Source organism: Macrobrachium nipponense, chromosome 1 (assembly GCF_015104395.2).
Source record: "Macrobrachium nipponense isolate FS-2020 chromosome 1, ASM1510439v2, whole genome shotgun sequence".
NCBI classification, from domain to species: Eukaryota; Metazoa; Arthropoda; class Malacostraca; order Decapoda; family Palaemonidae; genus Macrobrachium; species Macrobrachium nipponense.
The window spans coordinates 58,262,625-58,283,756 of NC_087200.1; the positions used below are offsets into that span (position 1 = coordinate 58,262,625).

The 21,132-nt window shown below is 40.8% G+C and overlaps 2 protein-coding genes across 4 annotated transcripts in view; one reads left to right on the forward strand and one right to left on the reverse strand.

Annotated features, from left to right (window-relative positions):
- The window catches only part of LOC135218795 (translation initiation factor IF-2, mitochondrial-like), a 290,814-nt gene extending 273,913 nt beyond the window's left edge, over positions 1-16,901 (reverse strand). Inside the window, exons 1-2 of the mRNA XM_064255245.1 lie at positions 16,831-16,901; positions 2,885-3,080 (exon numbers count right to left, since the gene is read on the reverse strand). Coding sequence (XP_064111315.1) covers positions 2,885-3,080; positions 16,831-16,853 — 219 coding nt within the window. The 5' untranslated portion in view covers positions 16,854-16,901. The remainder of the gene's footprint in view (positions 1-2,884; positions 3,081-16,830) is intronic.
- Positions 16,902-18,204: 1,303 nt separating this feature from the next.
- LOC135219328 (beta-galactosidase-like) overlaps positions 18,205-21,132 on the forward strand; it is a 36,658-nt gene continuing 33,730 nt past the window's right edge. The window contains exons 1-2 of one of the 3 annotated variants that reach the window (XM_064255994.1): positions 18,205-18,226; positions 18,480-18,574. In XM_064255994.1, the coding sequence (XP_064112064.1) occupies positions 18,506-18,574 (69 nt within the window). In that variant the 5' untranslated portion in view covers positions 18,205-18,226; positions 18,480-18,505. Of the gene's footprint in view, positions 18,338-18,479; positions 18,575-21,132 lie in introns of all 3 variants that reach the window. The other 2 variants (XM_064255993.1, XM_064255995.1) reach the window with 2 other exon arrangements.

Consider the following 21,132-nt stretch of genomic DNA (forward strand, 5'->3'; position numbering starts at 1 on the left):
TAACCCTTAAACGCGATTTGGAGTATTATACGTCGACATAAATTGTCTTGTTGGGACCGATTGGACTATGGTACGTCGATATAAAAAGTTTTTTTAAATTCGCGGAAAAAATACTTATAGGCCTACCAGCCGAAAACTTTTGAATCACGCACCTTGGGGGGATACTGGGAGCTCACGCATCAAGGCTGTTTGTTTACAATCGTTACCCAGGTGCGCAAGCGCGAATTTCTTTTCTTCTCCGCACTAAAAAAACATCAGCGACACATTCTCAGAAATTATTTGTCACTTTGACATAATTTTTGCACCATTTTATATTAGCTGCTACATGGAGTGTTATATATGAAAATGTGCGCAATTTTATGTAGAATACAACAAAAAATAACTCATGGTTGTAGCTTTCATCAGTTTTGAAATATTTTTATATAAATAACGATAAGTGCCAAAATTTCAACCTTCAGTCAACTTTGACCCTACCGAAATGGTCGAAAAACACAATTTTAAGCTAAAACTCTTATATTCCAGTAATATTCAATCATTTACCTTTATTTGCAACAAATTGGAAGTCTCTATCACAATATTTTGATTTATGATGAATTTATGAAAAAAAACTTTTTCCTAACGTCGGCGCAGTAACTCTTCCGAAAAAATCATAAATTTTTTTGTCCGATTGTCGTAATGTTTGCACATTTTAAATTAGCCGTTACATAAAGTTTTTATATATGGAAAGTGCGCAATTTCATGTAGAATATAACTAAATAATAATTGAAGGTTGTAGCTTTTCTCATTTCAGAAATATTTGCACATAAATCACGATAAATAGAAAAAAAACCATGTTCGGTCAACTTTGACTCTACCGAAATGGTCAAAAAGCGCAATTGTAAGCTAAAACTCTTACATTCTAGTAATATTCAGTCATTTATCTTCATTTTGAAACAAATTCAAAGTCTCTTGCACAATATTTAGATTTATGGTGAATTTTTAACAAACTTTCCTTCCCTACGCGCACAGATTCTCCGCCGCAAATCTCCAAAATGTGTACGTCGCATTCTCGTAATATTTGCTCAGTTTCATATTAGGCGTTTCAAAGAGCTCTATGTAAAAATACAAAAAAAAATAATTGAAGGTTGTAGCTTTTCTCTTTTTCAAAATATTTGCATATAAAAAAAATTCGACATTCGGTCCACTTTAACTCATCCCAAAACGGTCGAAAACGCAATAGTAAGCTAAAATCCTTACAGTATAGTAATATTCAATCATTTATCTTAATTTTGAAACAAATTGGAAGTCTCTAGAACAATATTTCGATTCATGGTGAATTTTTGAAAAAAAAAATTTTTACGTACCTGCATTACGAATTCATGCATCATTTTGCGATAATATTTTCTCTGTACAATACAAAAAAAAAAAATTAACTCGTTAGCTTTAACCATTTTGCTCACAGCGTGATTTGAATACAATTATATATGAAATTTTGTTTTCACGCTATCATATATTTATATATGATAATGATATTTTTTTCATTTCTGATGGTTGCATACTAAACTTAAGGCAATGACAAAAAAAAGGAGCCAAAAATGAACGCTTAATCTTGAAAACTAAGCGCGCTGTAATTTTATGAAAATAATATTTTTTCTGCTTCGGCGCTCACTCCGAGACCACCCCCCCCGGCATACGGGGGACGATTTTTAATATACCCCTTTGGCGTTAAAGGGTTAAGTTCACACACAACATGATAAAGTAACTTACTATGAAGAAAGCGAAATCACTAACACCAATTTGCTAGAGAGAGAAGTAAATGTTACTGAGAAACAGATATGTCATGGCATCCAGACTAGCAGCCCAAGTCGATGGTTTTACTGATGGTAAGATAAGGGGCGACCCAGGATATGCCATAGTTGTACACGGCATCCCGCTATGCAACAGAACGTGCGAGCCAAAGTATTGGAGACCTGGAGAGGGATCACTGGGGGAGCTGGAGTGGGAAGGCAAGCAGCTATGAAATACGACAATAAGCCTTCCAAGGAGGGTGTACGTACCCTGAAGGCCTAGGGATGCCCACACAGCCGCCACCTTGTGCAAATCTGAATCTGAGACAAAAGAACAAGGTGGCGTAGCCTCCTCTCTCCCGGGAGGAAAATGACCTTCCGCAAGAGAGGAGGCAACTCTATATGTACACTAAGTCCCCCCGCACAACTGTCGATACTTTCAAAGACGAAGCAATGGAGGAAAAGGAAATAGACAGGACATCAACGGATGAAATAGTAGAAGGAAAAGTTCTGGAAGAAGGAGATGCAGCATTGTCCACTTGGGAAGGCGTAAATCCCTCCCAAGATGGACAAGTAGCCATCCAATGGGACTCCCTCTTCTTGTAGAAGCTTTTCCACTGTGATACAGACCAGTAACAGCATTCCGGGCAAGTTAGTCATGTTGTAAAAATTGGAACAGTACCTACTGCAAGTGGAATGGGGTCTGTCAAAGAAGAAGCCAAAAACCTTGAACAAGGAAAACCTTGGACTCCTGGACACATGTGTCAACAGGTCCTAGACTTCTTGGCTGGATCCATAATAACACACAGCTGGCACACACTCAAAATCACAAAAAAATCACAGGCCGAACAAAGAATCTGGCTTGGGAAGGAGGAACACTAAAGCAAACATCTACACTCCAAGGCGGTTGAAGAAAAACTGATGCATCACGGAGTTAAGACGTGGTCAGTGACCAGCCTCCACCTCGAATATGCATGAGTTGCCAGATGCCATAGAATCTTTGCATTACAATCTTGATTGTTTTTAATCAGTTTCCAGCTGGCACTAGAAGATTATCCTGTTGTTAAGACCGAAGGTTTTCTCCACATATGAACAACCTTATTTATTCTTAATCTCACCTTGTCAGTTTTCTTTCTAAAGTGTGAAGTAGAAGAATGCAAAAGGGCACGATGACAATGTCCACATAAGCTGCACGTACATGCTCCATGAAAGAAAACACTAGAACTTTGTGAGAGTACATCAGTTACCCCTTGAAATGTCAGAGGCAGAGTTCTTACACTAGTACTTAACTGACATCCTCTCTTCATCAAAATCCTGAAAATAAAAGTTAAATTAAAAACTTATTCCATAAAAGCTGAATAACAAATAACAAAGATCTAATTTTTCAAAAACTAAAACTGATTTTCTTATGCCACAATATCACTCAAGGATAATCTTAAATGTGCCAGTTATCTTCCAGGAATACTCAAAAAGCAGAAGAGCTCTCTTCTGGTCCTCTATACATCTGGCTCAAAAGTGCCCTCCAATGTTGAAAATACTATTTCAAGTGTTATCTGAATTATGGCAAAGGGTATTCCCAGTGTTGTCGAAATTACTGCAAAGGGTATTCCAAAGTGTTGTCTGAATTACTGCAAGGGGTATTCCAAGTGTTGTCTGAATTACTGCAAAGGGTATTCAAAGTGTTGTCTGAATTACTGCAAGGGGTATTCCAAATATTGTCTGAATTACTGCAAAGGGTATTCCAAATGTTGCCTTAATTACTGCAGAGTATTCCAGGTGTTGTCTGAATTACTGCAAGGGGTATTCCAAGTGTTGTCTGAATTACTGCAGAGTATTCCAGGTGTTGTCTGAATTACTGCAAAGGGTATTCCAAGTGTTGTCAGAATTACTGCAAAAAGTATTCAAGGGTGTTGTCTGAATTACTGTGAGGGGTGTTCCAAGTGTTGTCTGAATTACTGCAGAGAGTATTCTAGGTGTTGTCTGAATTACTGCAGAGAGTATTCCAGGTGTTGTCTGAATTACTGCAGAGTATTCCAGGTGTTGTCTGAATTACAGCAAGGGGTATTCAAAGTGTTGTCTGGATTACGGTAAAGGGGAGAGTTGGATCAAGGGGCTCTAAATAATTTCATATAGTGATGGGTTTGTGAGTTTGTATACAATAAAGTTTTAAAATCATAAGACGTCTACTCTGAATTACTGCAAAGGGTATTCCAAGTGTTGTCTGAATTACTGCCAAAAAGTATTCAAGGGTGTTGTCTGAATTACTGTGAGGGGTGTTCCAAGTGTTGTCTGAATTACTGCAGAGAGTATTCTAGGTGTTGTCTGAATTACTGCAGAGAGTATTCCAGGTGTTGTCTGAAATTACTGCAGAGTATTCCAGGTGTTGTCTGAATTACAGCAAGGTGGGGTATTCAAAGTGTTGTCTGGATTACTGCTCAAACAAATAATTTCATATAGTGATGGGTTTGTGAGTTTGTATACAATAAAGTTTTAAAATCATAAGACGTCTACTCTGATAAGAAGCATACCGAGTGTTGTCATCACAAGGGATCACCGTTGTCGCAGGATGTCTCCTCTGCTGGAAATGCATGTTCCTTTGGCAGTGCGAGGACATCTCCTCAGTGCACAAGTTGACAGTAGGATATTTAGCATGTATCTGTGTAAAGCACATTATCATAAGGCATCCCTTTGGGTTATCTTATTTTCTCCTCTGTCTACTCACAGAAGACCCATGTTACACGTCTTCTCTACACAGTTCAACAGGAAGCTAGAGGTCTATTGTTCATGGTCCCAGATCTGTTCGCTGGGGCAGAGATCTCCTTTCTACATACTGAGAACATTCTGGGAGATTGAACGATGAAGGGCCACACTTCCCTTTCTTGAACCTCCTGAAGACCCAGGAGAGCTACCTTCAACTCCTATACGCGAGCATTTAGGACTGGAATAAGAGTGCAATTCAACAGGATATGCACTCAAGGCTCCCAAAACGCCAGACCCCACAGGGACTGCAGAATGGAATCTGCCCAAAGGACAGAAAGAGCCAAGGAGAACACAGTCTCCGGGTGACAAGACGGTGAGAAGTCTCTCTGTCGTTGACAGAAGATCCTTTCTCAACGATGTGGGCTAAGTCCAGTGGAAACCTGAGACCCCTCAAGGAACATAGACCATTGACACTGAATCCTATGGAGAGCACTCAGCAGGATTTCTCCTATTCACACTGCCCCTTCCAGTGACACCTGAGGAAGTAGAGGGAATAGGAGAGGAGGATTGCATGCTCTCATTCCTCTTCACAGCAGCACTGTCAAAAGGAATGAGCCATGCCCTGTCACCAACCTGGCGGTGGTGACAGCGGCGTGGGTCTAAGAGTGCATGGTTGCCTTGGTGTTTCCTGAGGAGAATGCAGAGGCTCTCGTCAATTTGTAGCAGTGCCACTGCTAGCAGCGGCGTGGCTACCAGACTGGCAAGAACATGCATCATCCTCACGATGCATCCCAGCCCTCTCTGAGGCTGAAAACCTTGTGTTAAAAAGGCTGTAAAGGGGACCTCCTCTTAGCTTCTCTGATTGTCTTGTAACAAGGGACTGCAACACTGATCCTGTTACTGCCAAAAGCCAGTCGTGGTTTCACAGGTGGGTCCAAGCTACGGCTTGGTCTCTTCTCTAGCCCAGCACCACTGTCACGGCAGAGAGAAGACTCCCCTACACTGACTTTGGATGTATGACCCCCCTTGGAGGATTGTACATTTGGAGAAACTCGCAAACAAGTCTCCAACACGGCACTGGTTCCATGAGCAACGCCTCTGGTACCAGAGACAAGGGAACAAACTTTGGTTCAAACTCCTGAGGCTACTGAAACACTACAACCTGGGAACAGCGTCACAGCCCCACTCCCAAAGGAGCAGGACAACCAACAAGACAGACAACTACTTCCTCCGCAGGGGAGGTATGCAGACTCTTAGAAGTCTCATGGCGAGACTTCTTAGGGGGTGGAGAAGCTATCTTCGTCGTCTTAGGCTGGGAAGCCTTCGAAGAGGGAGGTGAGGAGGCGTAAGATGGCAACGACGATGAAGACGAAGACGACAACACTTTTCATGACCTCTTCTTCGCCAGCTTCCACAGGACTTCTTCAGGATGAAGCATAGTCATCACAGAAGTAGAGTTACCAAAGGGCAACTATGTAGACGCTGTCCAGTGATGAAACTCCAGGATACCAGAAGCAAATCAGTATGATTTTTTTAGCAGGAGAACCGTACACACATTCGAGGGGAATGTCAGAGCATGCTAAAGAGTCAAATTCCAAGGGTTAGGATAGCCAACAGGAAGAGATATGCAACCATTCACTGCTGTAATCTACTATCGCTCACTGTGAGCTTGCAGAAGAAAAAAAAATGATTAAAAAGAAGGATACTCCTTTCACACAAAAAGGCACTACCTCTGAAATCCCTTAACCATCAACATCAACTGCCACCCACCTCTTTCTTCATCTGATAAGCTAGTGAAAAGGGTGAAGGATAAGGGGGAATACCGGGAGATAAAAAAAACAAAGGGTAAACTTTAGAAGTTTCTTCCAGGTAATTTTACAAAGAGCAAGCATAAATGTCAAATAATTTAATATACTGTCATGCCCTGGCATTAAAGGGCGAGAATAAGTGATATGAGTGTACGTAGATACACCCTTGCTGCTGACCCTTAATACACAAAAGGGACAGGTGGCTAGCAAGTCTTATCATAAAAATCACAATTTTTGAAAGTAAATTGTATTTTTCCTAACTACTATACAAACCTGAGGTCCTTTACATAAGGAATTACTTTCAGCATAGGCTGAAAAATGGCCATTAACCCTTTAAATCCCAACTTTTGTATTTTATGAAATTCTGGAATTTTTTTGCAAAATATTATATATTTAAGGGTTAAGAATACATATGAAGTAGAAAGAAAAAATCTATTTCTAAAGGTAAGCTTACAATAAGCTGTCCTCAAATGAGGACACTGGGATAAAAGGGTATAAAATCACGTTTTCAAGCTGTCCTCAATTGAGGACAATGGGACAATGGGTGTTAGGTTTATATTTCCTAAATAAAGTATCTTCTTTGTAAGTAAAGATAAACAAATACATATTATCAAAATAGTTGAATGTTTTGAATTCTCTTTTAGTATTCTAGCTGAAAAAATGTAAATTTATAAGCCAAATTTACTTTTATTTTATTGCAATACCTTATGAACTTATTTTCTTTTATGATAAGAGCTGAGACATTCAATACAAAGAGTCAAATTACATTTAGGGCAAGAGGTCCTTAGATCTGCTGTATATGTTTTGTTCAAACACCATTGTTGACTGTTGCGTTTTTCAATAAAATAGTCTTTACCATCATACCGAACATCAGTAAAACTTGTATATGAGTGTAAAGTACCACAAGGTCCTTCCTACTAAGCCTTCCATGCAAGCCAACTTCAAGTGAGCTATAGAAAATTGCCCTTTGAAATCTAATAAACTCAGCTGTATGTTACCATGTCCTTGGTGCACCAATGACTCGAATAGAAACAATATTTCTCTACCAACCAATCATGGTATCCTACAATACCCATGCATTTGTTATAGTTGAAAATTGCATTTGGCTGAGGAGCGCTTCCTTTTGACTTTGATGACTTCACCCAACGCTGTACCTTTGCAAGGCGTTCTAGTGTCGTAATTAGTTCCAACGTTCACATTTGTTATCTAGCCATTTTACCATCAGTACTACATCTTCACTGGTGTCAAACATGTAGTCACGTGAGCCTCTTGATTCTTTTTTTCATCCCATGAGCTGATTTCAATGTACAGTTCTTCAAACGAATTTCACAATGCTTGAAACCTAGTACTTCATAGGTGGACTAATAATTTCATATTCAGTAAAATTATAAAAAAAAGAGACAGTATGAGATTCCTGGATCAGCTACAGTATCAAGCATTTTGAAAACAACTTTTGAACCCAGCGCTAAAGCATCATTTTGTTCTTGTTGGGGATTCTTACCTCGGTAAAGATCAAAATTAGAACAGTAACCAAGGTCCCACAAAGCGCCAAAACTTTATATCCAAACCTTATAGTTTTCACCCGGATAAATTGTTTCAGTTAGTTATGCCCATGATTTCATCAACACTAATGCATTCCTAAAATGCTGCATTTGAGTCAATGATTCTAAAGCTTCAAAATCAAGCTTCTAACTTTGAATCCTTTATCCCATTTATTATTTGATGCATCGGCATTTATCACAGAAATGCACCCAAATCTTCAAAACTTAGAAATTTATATATATATATATATATATATATATATATATATATATATATATATATATATATATATGTATATATATTATATATACAGGCGGTCCCCGGTTAGACGGTTCCGGCTTACGACGTTCCGAGGTTACGACGCTCTTTTTCTTAAATATTCCATGGAAAAATCCGTCTGGGTTACGACGCTTGTTCCGAGGTTACGACGCTGCCGCTCCGACGCCTCCGAGTTAACGACGCTTTTTTTAAAAAACGCATACTATGATAAAAATCCTTTATAGTTTAGCACAGTATATTAAAAATAAAAATAAGTTTCTGGTTAGATTACAACAAAAATTTTTGAGATTATGATGATTTCTTTTCGACACTTTTTATGTTGTATTTTTCTATGTTTTTTTAGTGACGCCTCATATGCGGAACTAGTTTCCGAGCGAATGAATACATACTAGTTACATATAACAGTCCAAAAGCGCAAATAATGAAAAAATCATTGCTTGTTTCCAGTAATAATAACAAAACGAAGTTTCTGGTTAGATACAACGCAAATTCCAAGTATCCAAAGAGAGACATTATCCAGTAATTGATCAGAGAGAGAGAGAGAGAGAGAGGAGAGAGAGGCGTCTTCCCGACGCTCCGACGTTAACGACGCTTTTAAAAAAAACGCATACTATATAAAAACAAAAATCCTTTTATAGTTTAGCACAGTATATTAATAAAAATAAGTTTCTGGTTAGATTACAACAAAAATGTTGAGATTATGATGATTTTCGACACTTTTATGTGTATTTTTAGTATGTTTTTTAGTGACGCCTCATATGCGGAACTAGTTCCGAGCGAATGAATACATACTAGTTTACATATAACAGTCCAAAAGCGCAAAATAATGAAAAAATCATTGCTTGTTTCCAGTAATAATAACAAAACGAAGTTTCGGTTAGTTATTACAAACGCAAATTCCAAGTATCCAAAGAGAGACATTATCCAGTAATTTGATCAGAGATGAGAGAGAGAGAGAGAGAGAGAGAGAGACCGAGAGAGAGAGAGAGAGAATCCGAAGAGAGAAGAGAGAGAGAGAGGCGTCTTCGACGCTCCGAGTTTAAGGACAGAGAAGTGTTCGTTTGCGTTAACGGCCTCTGACTCATGCCAGTAAATGTTTGTTGATACTAGAATATAAGCCTATTTAAAGATACGTTTACTTTTAAATTATCTATTATGATACGTTAAAATAGTAATCAACTGTTCTTGTAGCCTCATATTTGGAAACAAAATCGAAAGTATCCAAAGAGAGACATTATCCAGACGTAATTTGATCAGAGAGAGAGAGAGAGAGAAGAGAGAGAGAGAGAGAGAGAGAGAGAAGAGAGAGAGAGAGAGACGCTTTGGCAATAATGGTCTCGGGGGGTTGGGGTTTTTATAGCTTCCTTCTGCTTGATGATCAGGATATTTGTAGAAGGATTTCGACCATATCGTTGCCAAATCGACGATACGAACGCCACGTTCATGCTTTGCTATAATTTCATGTTTTTGCTTCCATCGAAACAATAAATTTTCTTGGGTTTTTTCTTATCACCTGCTTTGTCTTTAGCTTTGAGACCCTAGGTTAATAATAAAATAGACAAAATAACACGAAAAATAGGCGCAAATACAAACGAACTAAACAACGACGTGTTAACATGCAGCACAACAAACAAACAGACTGAACGCCATTTATCGTCGCCTATACAAACTAAACACTCATCGCAAAAATCGTATCTCAAATATTTCGTTGTTATATCAAAGCTTGTATTCGCAAATTTTCTGTTTATATCTCAAAACATTCGTATATTAGGGCAATCGTGCTAGTCCAAGTTTCCAATGTAATTTGATCAGAGAGAGAGAGAGAGAGAGAGAGATTGAGAGAGAGAGACGAGAGAGAGAGAGAGCTGAGAGAGAGAGGAGAGACGCTTTGGCAACAATGGTTCTCGGGGATTGACGTAACGTTTATTTTCGAAACAGAGGACAGAGAAGTGTTTTCGTTTCATTAAACGGCCTCTGACTCATAGGCAGGAAATGTTTTGTTGATACTAATATACTAAGCCTATTTAAAGATACATTTACTTTAATTAGTCTATATGATACGTAAAATAGTAATCAGCCCTGTTCTTGTAGCCCTCAAGATTTTGCAAAATCACTCCAGGTTGTACATAAAACCTTCAAGAATGTAGTGTCACCAGAGGATTACAATAGTTTTTTACCTCAAGAACCAGCATTCTTTTATGAAAATAACTCCAGGTTGTACATAAAACTACAGGAAAACAACATGTAGTGTAACCAAAGATTACAAGTAAGGTTTTTATAACTTTTTATTAGTTTTAAGACATATTTCCAAGCGTCGTTCCGGCTACGACGATTTTCGGCTTACGACGCGTCTCAAGAACGGAACCCCCAACCCCGTCGTAACCCGGGGACTGCCTGTATATATATATATTATATATAAATATATATATATATATATATATATATATATATATATATATATATATATATATATACAGTAGTACCTCGAGATACGAAAGGCGCTACTTACGAAAAACTCGAGATACGAAAGCCAATGCGAAAAATTTTTACTGCTCTACATACCGAAAAGTTTTTCAAGATACGAAAGGTTGTTGCTGTAAAGTCCGAGATTCGCCCCGGAACCACCGAGAACAATTTTAAAACTCCCGTGCGCCAAACTGAGTAAACTCGCCACCATCTCCGCTCTCCCATAGGTTCCTGATGCATAGTCACCCCATAAGGTCCTAGCTCTCCCTATGGTCAGCATCTACCCCATGTGCTTTAAGTATTCTATTGGTAAAAGGTTGCTGTAAATTGAGAAAAAACTTATTCATGCAATACATTTAATAAAAAAAAAACATTAGGTAAAGATAGAATAAAGAATAGAAATGAATGGTTATTATACTGTTTGGTAGTTTCAGTAGTTGAAGAGAGATAATGAAAATTTATATGGCTTACTGTGTAAAAGTGATTGCTTGGCGATCGTTCGATACTCGTAAGTGCTGGATGTAAACAGACGTTTTGGAAGCCTTTTTTTTTTTATTTTTTTTTTTTTTTTTTTTTTATTATATAGTTAATGGTAATAACAATTATTTGCAAATGAGTACATGCAATACATTTAATAAAAAAAACAAAATTGTGAATTAGATATCATAAAATATAAAATAAATCAGACTGCCAACAAATACGTATTTTTTTAGAATCTTCTTCTGTTTTATTATTAGGTTACGTATACACAGTTTCATTATAGGGTCAGTAACTCGGTATCTCATAGGTAAAGATAGAATAAAGAATAGAAATGAATGTTTATTTATACTGTTTGGTGGTTTTTCATTAGTTGAAGAGAGATACAAAAGACAATTTATCACGGCTTACTGTGTGCTAGGAAAAATGATTGCTTGGCGCTCGTTCGATACTCGTAAGACGGGTAAGAGCTTAATGTAAACAATCGATTGGAAGGTTGTTTTTTGTTTGTTTGTGTATATGTTAATGATTAATTAATAATTATTTGAAATGAGTCCATATGATTATTTATACATTTTATTGGCATATTCTAAGCTTTTAGCTCTTAGGTTTAGAATGTAGGAATCATAGACTATGCTACAGTAGCAACCGCTAACTAGGCTAGGCTATTGCTAAGGGACATATGCTAAAGTCCTAATATATGCAGTAAAAATGGGGGTTGAACATTACATGCAGTTGAATATTACTCAAGTATGTACAGTATTTTGCCTTTTTGGGAGTCATTATTTTCTTCCGTCGTAACCCCACTAGAAACACATGTTTTAGGTCCCTGGAAATATAATTACTGGGGTGTTTTTGGAGGGCTTGGAACGGATTAGCCATTTTACATGTAAATGTGTTCCAAGATACGAAAAAAAACTCATAATACTGAAGGCCGTCTCGGAACGGATTAATTTCGATCTCGAGGTACCACTGTATATAGAATACAGTGGACCCCCTGTATCGCGTCCTCCAGGTTCGGGGACTCACACATTCGCGGATTTCTCTCGGGAACGTTTCCCGCATTATTCGCGGAAAATTCGCACATTTCGCGGTATTTTCCTATGAGAAATATCCACAAATTCCTGCTTTTTTTTTATCAATTTCATCATAAAATGCACTTTTTGTGATAAACTATTAAAAAATCCAAGTATGAAAATTTTTAGTGGTTTTCTTGAGTTTTAAACTAACAAATTAGGCTGTTTTTAGCGTTTTGTTAAGAGGTTCCAAATATTCGCGGGTTCTACTATTCACGGGGGGGTCTGGTACGCATCCCCGCGAATACGGGGGGACCACCTGTATATATAGTATATATATATATATATATATATATATATATATATAATATAATATATTATATATATATATATATATATATTATATATAAAGAGAGAGAGAGAGAGAGAGAGAGAGAGAGAGAGAGAGAGAGAGAGAGAGAGAGAGAGAGAGAGAGTTCTCCACTTTTTTCAAGAAATATTTTGAATAATAACAAAATAATATTTACCATGAATGGATATTCTCTTGTTGAGTGTGATCACAACAGAGATAAGAACGAATCTGAGACAAAAATCGAGGTAAATCAGTAAGATCAGGTCCCGCATACTTTGACAGGTTTGAACATGATTTATACCACTTCATCCCAGCGTCCTCATTTGAAGGACGCAATTTTCAAAGTCAATTCATGAACAACTTCATTGCTTTATAATACACAATTTTTACTTAGAATGGTTGAGTAATTCATTAATTTACTATACTTTATGAAATTTATTTCAAATTAATTGTTATAACTTGGAAAAGGATACTTGAAATTATGATAGGATTAGAGAGAATTTTAGTGAAAGTTTGGTTGTTCATAAAAGACATATAAATTCTTAATACACATAAAAAAACTTTCATGGGGTGTAATATGATATAATTTATACATTTATTTACTCAAATGTAATGAATAGATAAGAGAAAAGGATAAAAAAAATTGTTGAAATGTGTGTCAAATGAGGGCGCCGAGCGAACTTGGACGCCTGAGCCTTGGCTGCACGGTCGCCCGCAGGAGACCGTACACCCGGTACCTCTCGCAAACGAGAGGCCGAGCCGGAACCTGGTGTAGCGGCAGAACCCCTAGCACCAGGCGAAGAAGTACCGGTGTTAGCCGTTACCCCTCTGGTCCCCGTCTTCTTCCTTGCGGAAGGAGAGATGGGCCCCGCTCCCGAAGGAGCAAGCAGGACCAGCGGAAGAACCCCCCATCCCACCGGAGTGAGACGGGCCCTTAAAAGTTTCCGAGGGAGACTTCTTAGGGGGCAGGAGGCAGCCTTCTTCTTCTTCTTCAGCTTGGAAGCCTTGGAAGTCGAAGGGGAAGAGGCGGCAGCAGGCGACGAAGAAGACGACGAAGACGACGACGACACCTTCCTCTTCTTCTTCGTCAGCTCCCTCAGGACAGACGTCAGGTCCTCCATCCAGGATGATCCTGCGACTGGGGCAGCAACACCACGGGCTGGAACGACGTCGGCAGGGGCAGGAACAGCAGGAGCGGCAGGTACGGCAGGCAGGTCAGGTACAGCAGGAGATGGGGCAGCAGCCAGCGACATCCTGGGTACTGGCGGCAGGTCCAGGGGCGAACTCTTCTGGCACCGAAAGTCAGGGGCTGGCAGAGTGAAGAACCCGGGAGGGGGAGGCACGCCTCTCCTCGGCACGGCAGCGATCAGGGCCTGCACAGCGGCCGTAGGAGTCACCGTCATCATGTGAGGAGTGTAGACCAGGTGAGGAGGGGCGGCGTACCCTGGGGTCGAGACAGTGGTGGTGGTAGTGGTCACTGCTCCATGGGTGACCGGAACAGCACCAGCCAGATGATGGAGCAGCCCCTGGACGCTTGGCGTGCCCTGGAGCCCCAGCGACACCCAAATCTGGCCGAGGTCATCGCCCACAGCAGGAGCACCTGAGGAAGCAACAGTTGGGTTACTAGGAGGGGTTCCCCCTCGCGCGGGGGTGTGGGGTGAGCCCCACCCCGAGTGGACGGAAGACCCCGAATACAGTGCTCTTCGGGCACTGAAAGTCAGGGGCTGGCAGAGCGAAGAACCTGGGAGGGGGAGGCACGCCTCTCCTCGGCACGGCAGCGATCAGGGCCTGCACAGCGGCCGTAGGAGTCACCGTCATCATGTGAGGAGTGTAGACCAGGTGAAGAGGAGCGGTGTACCCTGGGGTCGAGACAATGGTGGTGGTAGTGGTCACCGCTCCATGGGTGACCGGAACAGCACCAGCCAGATGATGGAGCAGCCCCTGGACGCTTGGCGTGCCCTGGAGCCCCAGTGACACCCACACCTGGCTGAGGTCGTCGCCCACAGCAGGAGCACCTGAGGAAGCAACAGTCAGGTTATTAGGAGGGGTTCCCCCTCGTGCGGAGGGTGGGGGAGCCCCACCCTGAGCTAATGGAAGACCCCGAATACAGTGCTCTTCGGGCACCGAAAGTCAGGGGCTGGCAGAGCGAAGAACCCGGGAGGGGGAGGCACGCCTCTCCTTGGCACTGGCAGTGATCGGGGCCTGCACAGCGGCCGTAGGAGTCACCGTCATCACGTGAGGAGTGTAGACCAGGTGAGGAGGGGCGGCGTACCCTGGGGTCGAGACAGTGGTGATGGTAGTGGTCACCGCTCCATGGGTGACCGGAACAGCACCAGCCAGATGATGGGGCAGCCCCTGGACGCTCGGCGTGCCCTGGAGCCCCAGCGACACCCACACCTGGCTGAGGTCATCGCCCACAGCAGGAGCAACTGAGGAAGCAACAGTCGGGTTATTAGGAGGGGTTCCCCCTCGCGCATGGGGTGGGGGGGGGGGGGGGGGGGGGGGGGGGGGGGGGGGGGGGGGGGGGGGGGGGGGGGGGGGGGGGGGGGGGGGGGGAGGGAGCCCCATCCCAAGCGAACGGAAGACCCCGAATACAGTTGCACGTCGGGGTATCTCGCCCCCTCCTCTACGCTTGACAGATCGGGCGAAGAGAAGGACCGAGAAACCCCCCCCAAAGGGAAAGGAGCCATACGCGGGAGCTGAGCCGGGGGCAGGAAGGAAGACGACATGTCTGTGACCAAAGGAGTCGCTGGAGAGCTTTCCGACAACTCCTTGGCAGGCTTACGCTTCTTCCTCCTACCCTCGTACAGCACCCACTGCACCTCCGACCAATTAATACACACACATTGCAGGGCTCGGTCCGAGAGCATTCATGCCCCCGGCACCGAGCACAATAAACATGGGGATTGACCTCGGGAAAGGAGCGAAATACCCCGCACTTACAGCCCTCCACACCAGGGCAAACTCTGTGGCTGATGGGGGGGGCGCGGGGACAGCTCCAATTCACGAGATTCCATCATAAATTCAATGTAATAAAGAAAGTCACACATACTTACAGTTAACTTTCACTACACAGACAAACCAAGTTGAAGAAAAACACAACCAAAGCATACGACGATGAAGCGGGCAGAGAGTGATGACGAACACGTCCTCCACCAACACGCCCGAAAGCAAAAGTGATTCTTCACCTCCCAGTCGCGCGGCGCGTGCACTGTCGGACAGGCAGTTAACTACCGAACTCCCTTGTTCGAAGCTTACGACCGTTCCAGCTGCCACTGGTTACCTTCCTATTGTAAAGGACCAAGGGTTTGTATTACGTATCGGAACAAATTGATGTTTTACTATATATTTAAATAATTATCTAGTGCACGCTTCGTCGTCTTCTTCTACCAAAACAGTAGTTTCCTTAAAAACGTCGTGGCCAGGGACCGTGTTCCGACTGCTGTGATGAAAGTGCCCCAGCATCTATGGATACAAGTGGTGTGCGGATTTATCACAGGAAATGGGAAGTTTGTTGACACAAGTGACTCCGCAAACATCGAGATGGCGTCAATCTTCTAAGTTATTTAAGCATAAGTAAAAATTTCGAAAGTGTTTTGGTGAAATTTGCACTGCATTGGCCACCCTTTTCACTAACACTACCCTCTGTTTAAAGCTTTAAATTTGGCCTTAATTTCTAACTTTGGAGAAAATACTTAGCCTATTTTGAAAGGAGAGTAGAGGTCTTTAGCTGCGTCTCTCACCACCAACAAGTCGCAACTTATGAACATCTCCGGTGTCAGGACGCGTTTTAAGTACTTTTTCAGAGGGTGGCCATCCGTGACCGTCGGTGTGTTGGGCCAGTCCATGCAGCTGTTTACCCCATTTCACCAATTAAATACTGAGTGAATACGGCTGATCCAACCGATGATGATGGATCCACTGCGATGTTTCCCCCTAACAGCCGGCCTCTACTGTAGCGCGACCACCTTCCCGGAAAAGTACTTTAACACGTCCTGTAACCCAGGATAGACATTAGTCAAGAGCCAGCGTCCGTTGAAGCAACACCTCGAGACCTCTATTTTCCTCTTGAAGTAGGCAAGTTTTTTACTTTCCTCTTGAAGTAGGCAAGTTTTTTACTTTCCTCTTGAAGTAGGCAAGTTTTTTCTGCCAAGTCACAAATTGCCGCTATAAATTCCGATTTTCTGGAAGGTGGTAGCGCTGCGGTATGGGTGGCTGCCAGGTGGCCATTTGGGATTTTACCCTAATCAAACCTTACCATCCTAACCTATCACAGTGCCATGCCCTGACTTGGACCTCTCAAGTAACATTGAATATCCCTGACTCCCAGCCCTGCATACTACCCTCCACGTCGCCTATTTAATGCTATTAGAGCAACACTTCTATAATTATAGGCATACTGAAGTAGAGAGGCCGTTGCCTACCGGTGACAAGAGAGCTCGTGCATTGCAAGAGCGGCACATCAAAAACACGCCATGTAAGTACTGGGTTAGTCCGCAATTATTGTTTAATTTTACATATCCTCACAAAATACTCTATAATTCTATGGTGTTCCACATCCTTACCTGAACATATTTCATGCAGTTAGCCTAAATTCATAGAATGCAATGGTTACTACTTCGAGGTAATACAGGGTTTCATTACGAAATTATTCGAGAAGTATCTAAGGACTTTTGCCTTTATGTTTTTTTAGTAATATATTGCATGGCCATATTTTAAGTTTAAAAGTAAAATCTAACGGTAAATTTGATTAATTTTAAATGGCTGTGTTCAATAAATTCTTAAAACTGTACTTTATTGCAATAACAAAAGTATTTAAGCAAGAGGAAGCCAGATTTAAGACCAATCTTTCGAATTCATAACAAACTTGTAAACAAACCCATTTCACAGAACTCAAATATTACTAAAGCATGTACACAATGTCAGAAAAAAGCCCATTGCTATTGCGATAAATCCAAGACGAGTCTATTGTGAATAAAATTTGACAAGTTTTTGTTTCTTGCAAATATCTCAAAATTCGTTCACAGTTTGACCTAAAGTGACAATAAATCCACATTTACAGCGTGATCCAGTTTGTTCAGTTAGCAACAGAATTTTATAAAATGCTGCCTATTTGAAGGGGTTTATTCCAGATAAATTAATATTATCATTTGAAAAAAAATGCAATCAGCCAAATGAGGTTGACGGAGGTACATTGAACTATACTAATTTAATCAAAGGTAACCCCACGAGGTAGATGGGTGGGTAACCCATCAGTATTAATGAATAAAGCAGAATAAAAACTTAGGATTGACTCTCAGACATCTGTATTTGCTTATAGAGAGAAGGGTTATTAAAGAGCAAAGAAAACTAAATCAGACATGAAATTAGTATCAAAAGACCACATTATTGATTTCAAATCTTTAGAATGTTCAGATTCATCTCTTCATTTGGATCAATGTTAACATTCTATATAACTTCTTAAATCAATGGTGGTGTCTTGGTGCTTTATAGCCATCTGCGCTTTGCCTCCAAAAGGTTACAATGAATTGCAAAAACTCTTATTTGAAGTCTTATGAAAATACTCATGCGAACGTAGCCACATAAAAACAGCATTGCCATTTCCTTCAGTCAGATAATTTGTTCGTACATAAAGATTTAAGCAAAGTTATTTTCTTTATCCCCTCTATTGTTGTAGCATCAATGAATTATTCACGAGAATAATACTGAAAAGATAAAGGAAAAGTAAGTGTCGTGGGAAAGAAGCAGTTGTGTTTACGATAGGGTACTGAAAATTTAGAACTGCTTCCCAACACGAACATTGAGCTCATCTGCAGCCGGGTAAGTCTTTGAGTTTAGACGCCTGTCTCCGAGAGCTGCTGGTTCTTTCTGTACATAAAAGTTCCACAAAGGCCTCAGAGCACTTGACCATAGGCGAAGACCCATTCCTAAGTGTGTCTCTAGGGCTCTGCTTGTCCATGCTTACCTATAGATCACAACCCGTCATTTCCTTGAAACAGTAATTTGCACGGAGGTTTACTTAGTAATTAATGTTATAGATGAAGAAATTTCTTATGCATGTTTCTTTCTGCAGATGGTCTCTGGCAAAGACGAGTTACAATGATGCTGATAACTGAAGTATGCACTGTTGTTCTGCTTTTGCAAATTCTAGGTGGAGACAGCTTGAAGGTAGGCGATATGTTTACATAATTTCTTTGTGGTAACATCTTATTTTCTTTAGAAATACGAAAGAATATTATGATTCTAACATTGCATTGATAGCCGAAGTGATAACTGATTCATTACTAAGGTCTGTATAAGCGCATGAATTCCAGGGCAGCCAAGACTCCTTGTTGGTTGCCGGATCCAACTCCGTAAAAAAAAAAAAATCTCACTCTAAAAATGATAAAGTCCAGACTTACCCGGAAACTGAAGTAGAAAATCCCTGAATTTATTTTGATATACTTCAACTTACCATCTATTGAAATGCATGAAAAAAAAAAAACTGGCAAAGCCATTCTCTTCATTGGGTTATGGAGTTCGTTTCTTACCAACTTGTTCAAGGAAGCTAATGAATAAGTCCCTTTAATAGAAAAGTTTTCTGTACGTGGGAATTATGCTGTATAAAGAGGGGTGGAGGTGAGAGAAAGCCAAACTACCTAATAACCTCGGTTAAGAGACATACAGATCACTAACGCTAAAGAATTGTTATTTTTGGAAATAGTTCATTCCATACCCTGACAATATTCTCCATGCACTAAGAAAAAAAAATAGGACGAGGTATTGTGGGAGAACACTAATGACGATCTGGAGGCCAGGGCGGGCCGGGTAAGAAGTGACCACATGGAGGCTTCTTGAACGGGCACAGGCATCTTCTTGTGATTATGAACGACCCCAATGTATTTTTAAAGATCAGTAGCACATGCTATATCTGACGGCGGTCATATTGGAGAAGGTAGCCCTTGGCGGAGTTTCGGATGCTGCCGTCATTTGTGCATAAGCACTCATTCCCTTGGAAAGAGGCAATCAATTTATGGCACACATTAAGTTTCTTACTGTTTCTGAAGGGCCAAAATGTGGTGAAGTTATTAACCCTTATTGTTCCAATGCACATTTTAAGGAAATTGCACAAGGCGACCAGATGGATATTATGATTTGTAATTAGAGGAATACTAGGTGCAGTACTATTGCTGAGTGCCGTAGGCGTCAGACAGAGCTAAGGGTCTGGGGTCAGCGCTCCTTCTGCGGGGTCCGGGGTAGAACCCCGATAGCCAAAACTTTTAGTGGGATTTAAAGGCAACAAACACATTTCCATTATAAAAATTACAACTGTAGATTTTCAAAATTCATTTCCAAAATCTGCCACAAAAAGACTGATAGCCAACCATAGCAACCATTTTCCTCATAAAGTGGATTTATTACACCTGTTTTAATGATAGGTTGAATGATAGGGCAATAAGTGTTTCAATAATAAAGAAATTTATTAAAATTTCTTAATAATTCCTGCCAATTTTGGGTATTTGTCTGGTCGCTCAGTGGTCAAAAAATCTTCTTGCTAGGTGACAATTTTTCGTTAAAATATGCACTGTATTGTTCATGTCTCACACCTGTAATTAATTCAACTGTTCATATGGAACATACGGAAGAAAGGGAGAGAAACGCGGTCTCTCATCAACATAGATAAAAGTAGCTTCCAAAGGGAAGAAGGAAGAACAAAGAAAATTCTTAGCAGGTGGAGTTACTAATATCAGGTTTCTTAGAGCGGCACTGAAGACAAAGGAAAAGTTGGACATAAGTACGAAACAGGAAAGTAGTAGTAGAGACGTTAATAGTGTTATTGGTAAGGATACATCTCGGTAATGGCTCAAGGAACACTTTTTTCATTGTCTTCCTTTTTTAACAGCAGTATTCAAAGGGTATTCTGTATACTTTAGTCTTATATGGACCAGCATGATGATTATAACAAGTACAAAATCCGGAGAAGTTTCTTTGGCGCAATCGAGTTTTCTGTGCAATGTAATGATGCTGTATTAAACTCTCAGCCACGGCCGGGTGGCCAAACGCACGAACATGGCAAACTTGAACCTTAAATTAAATAAAAACTGCTGAGGCTAGAGGTCTGAAGTTTGGTATGTTTGATGATTTGACGGTGTATGATCAACATACCAATTTGCAGCCCTCTGGCCTCAGTACGTTTTAGGATCTGAGAGTGGACAGACACAGCCATCGCAATAGTTTTCTTTTACAGGAAACTAAAAAGTTGCTGACACTGTCCCTTTGTCCCTCTAGTCTGCACCCGTCTCTCGGTTACATGCCACATGTCCAAGTGAATATGAGATCAGCAGATTCTTATCAGCAAGAATGCCTTCAGAATTTGACCAAACTTTGCAGATCTACCGATAAGCGTTTTAAATCAGGTGTGGGTTTCTCATGTGTGCGTGTCTTTTTTCTTTTTTTTTCTTAAAGAAATGAGATATAACATTTAAGCGGGAACGTTGCACATTGCACCTAGAACTCGAATGTTCAAACTACGTATTACTAAGTGAAAAACAAACTTAGTGAATGATCTTAATGATTTTAGAAATTTGTAATATCGTAATGTCGTTCAAATTGGTCTAAAGTTTTCCATGACATATCTCTCGAGCATGTTCTGTAACTAGAGCAATCAGGGTAAAACTAGAAGCAATGAAAGAAGATTCCTCTTTTTTTTTTTTTTCTCGACAAAGCCGCCTGTCATGATGAAGTGG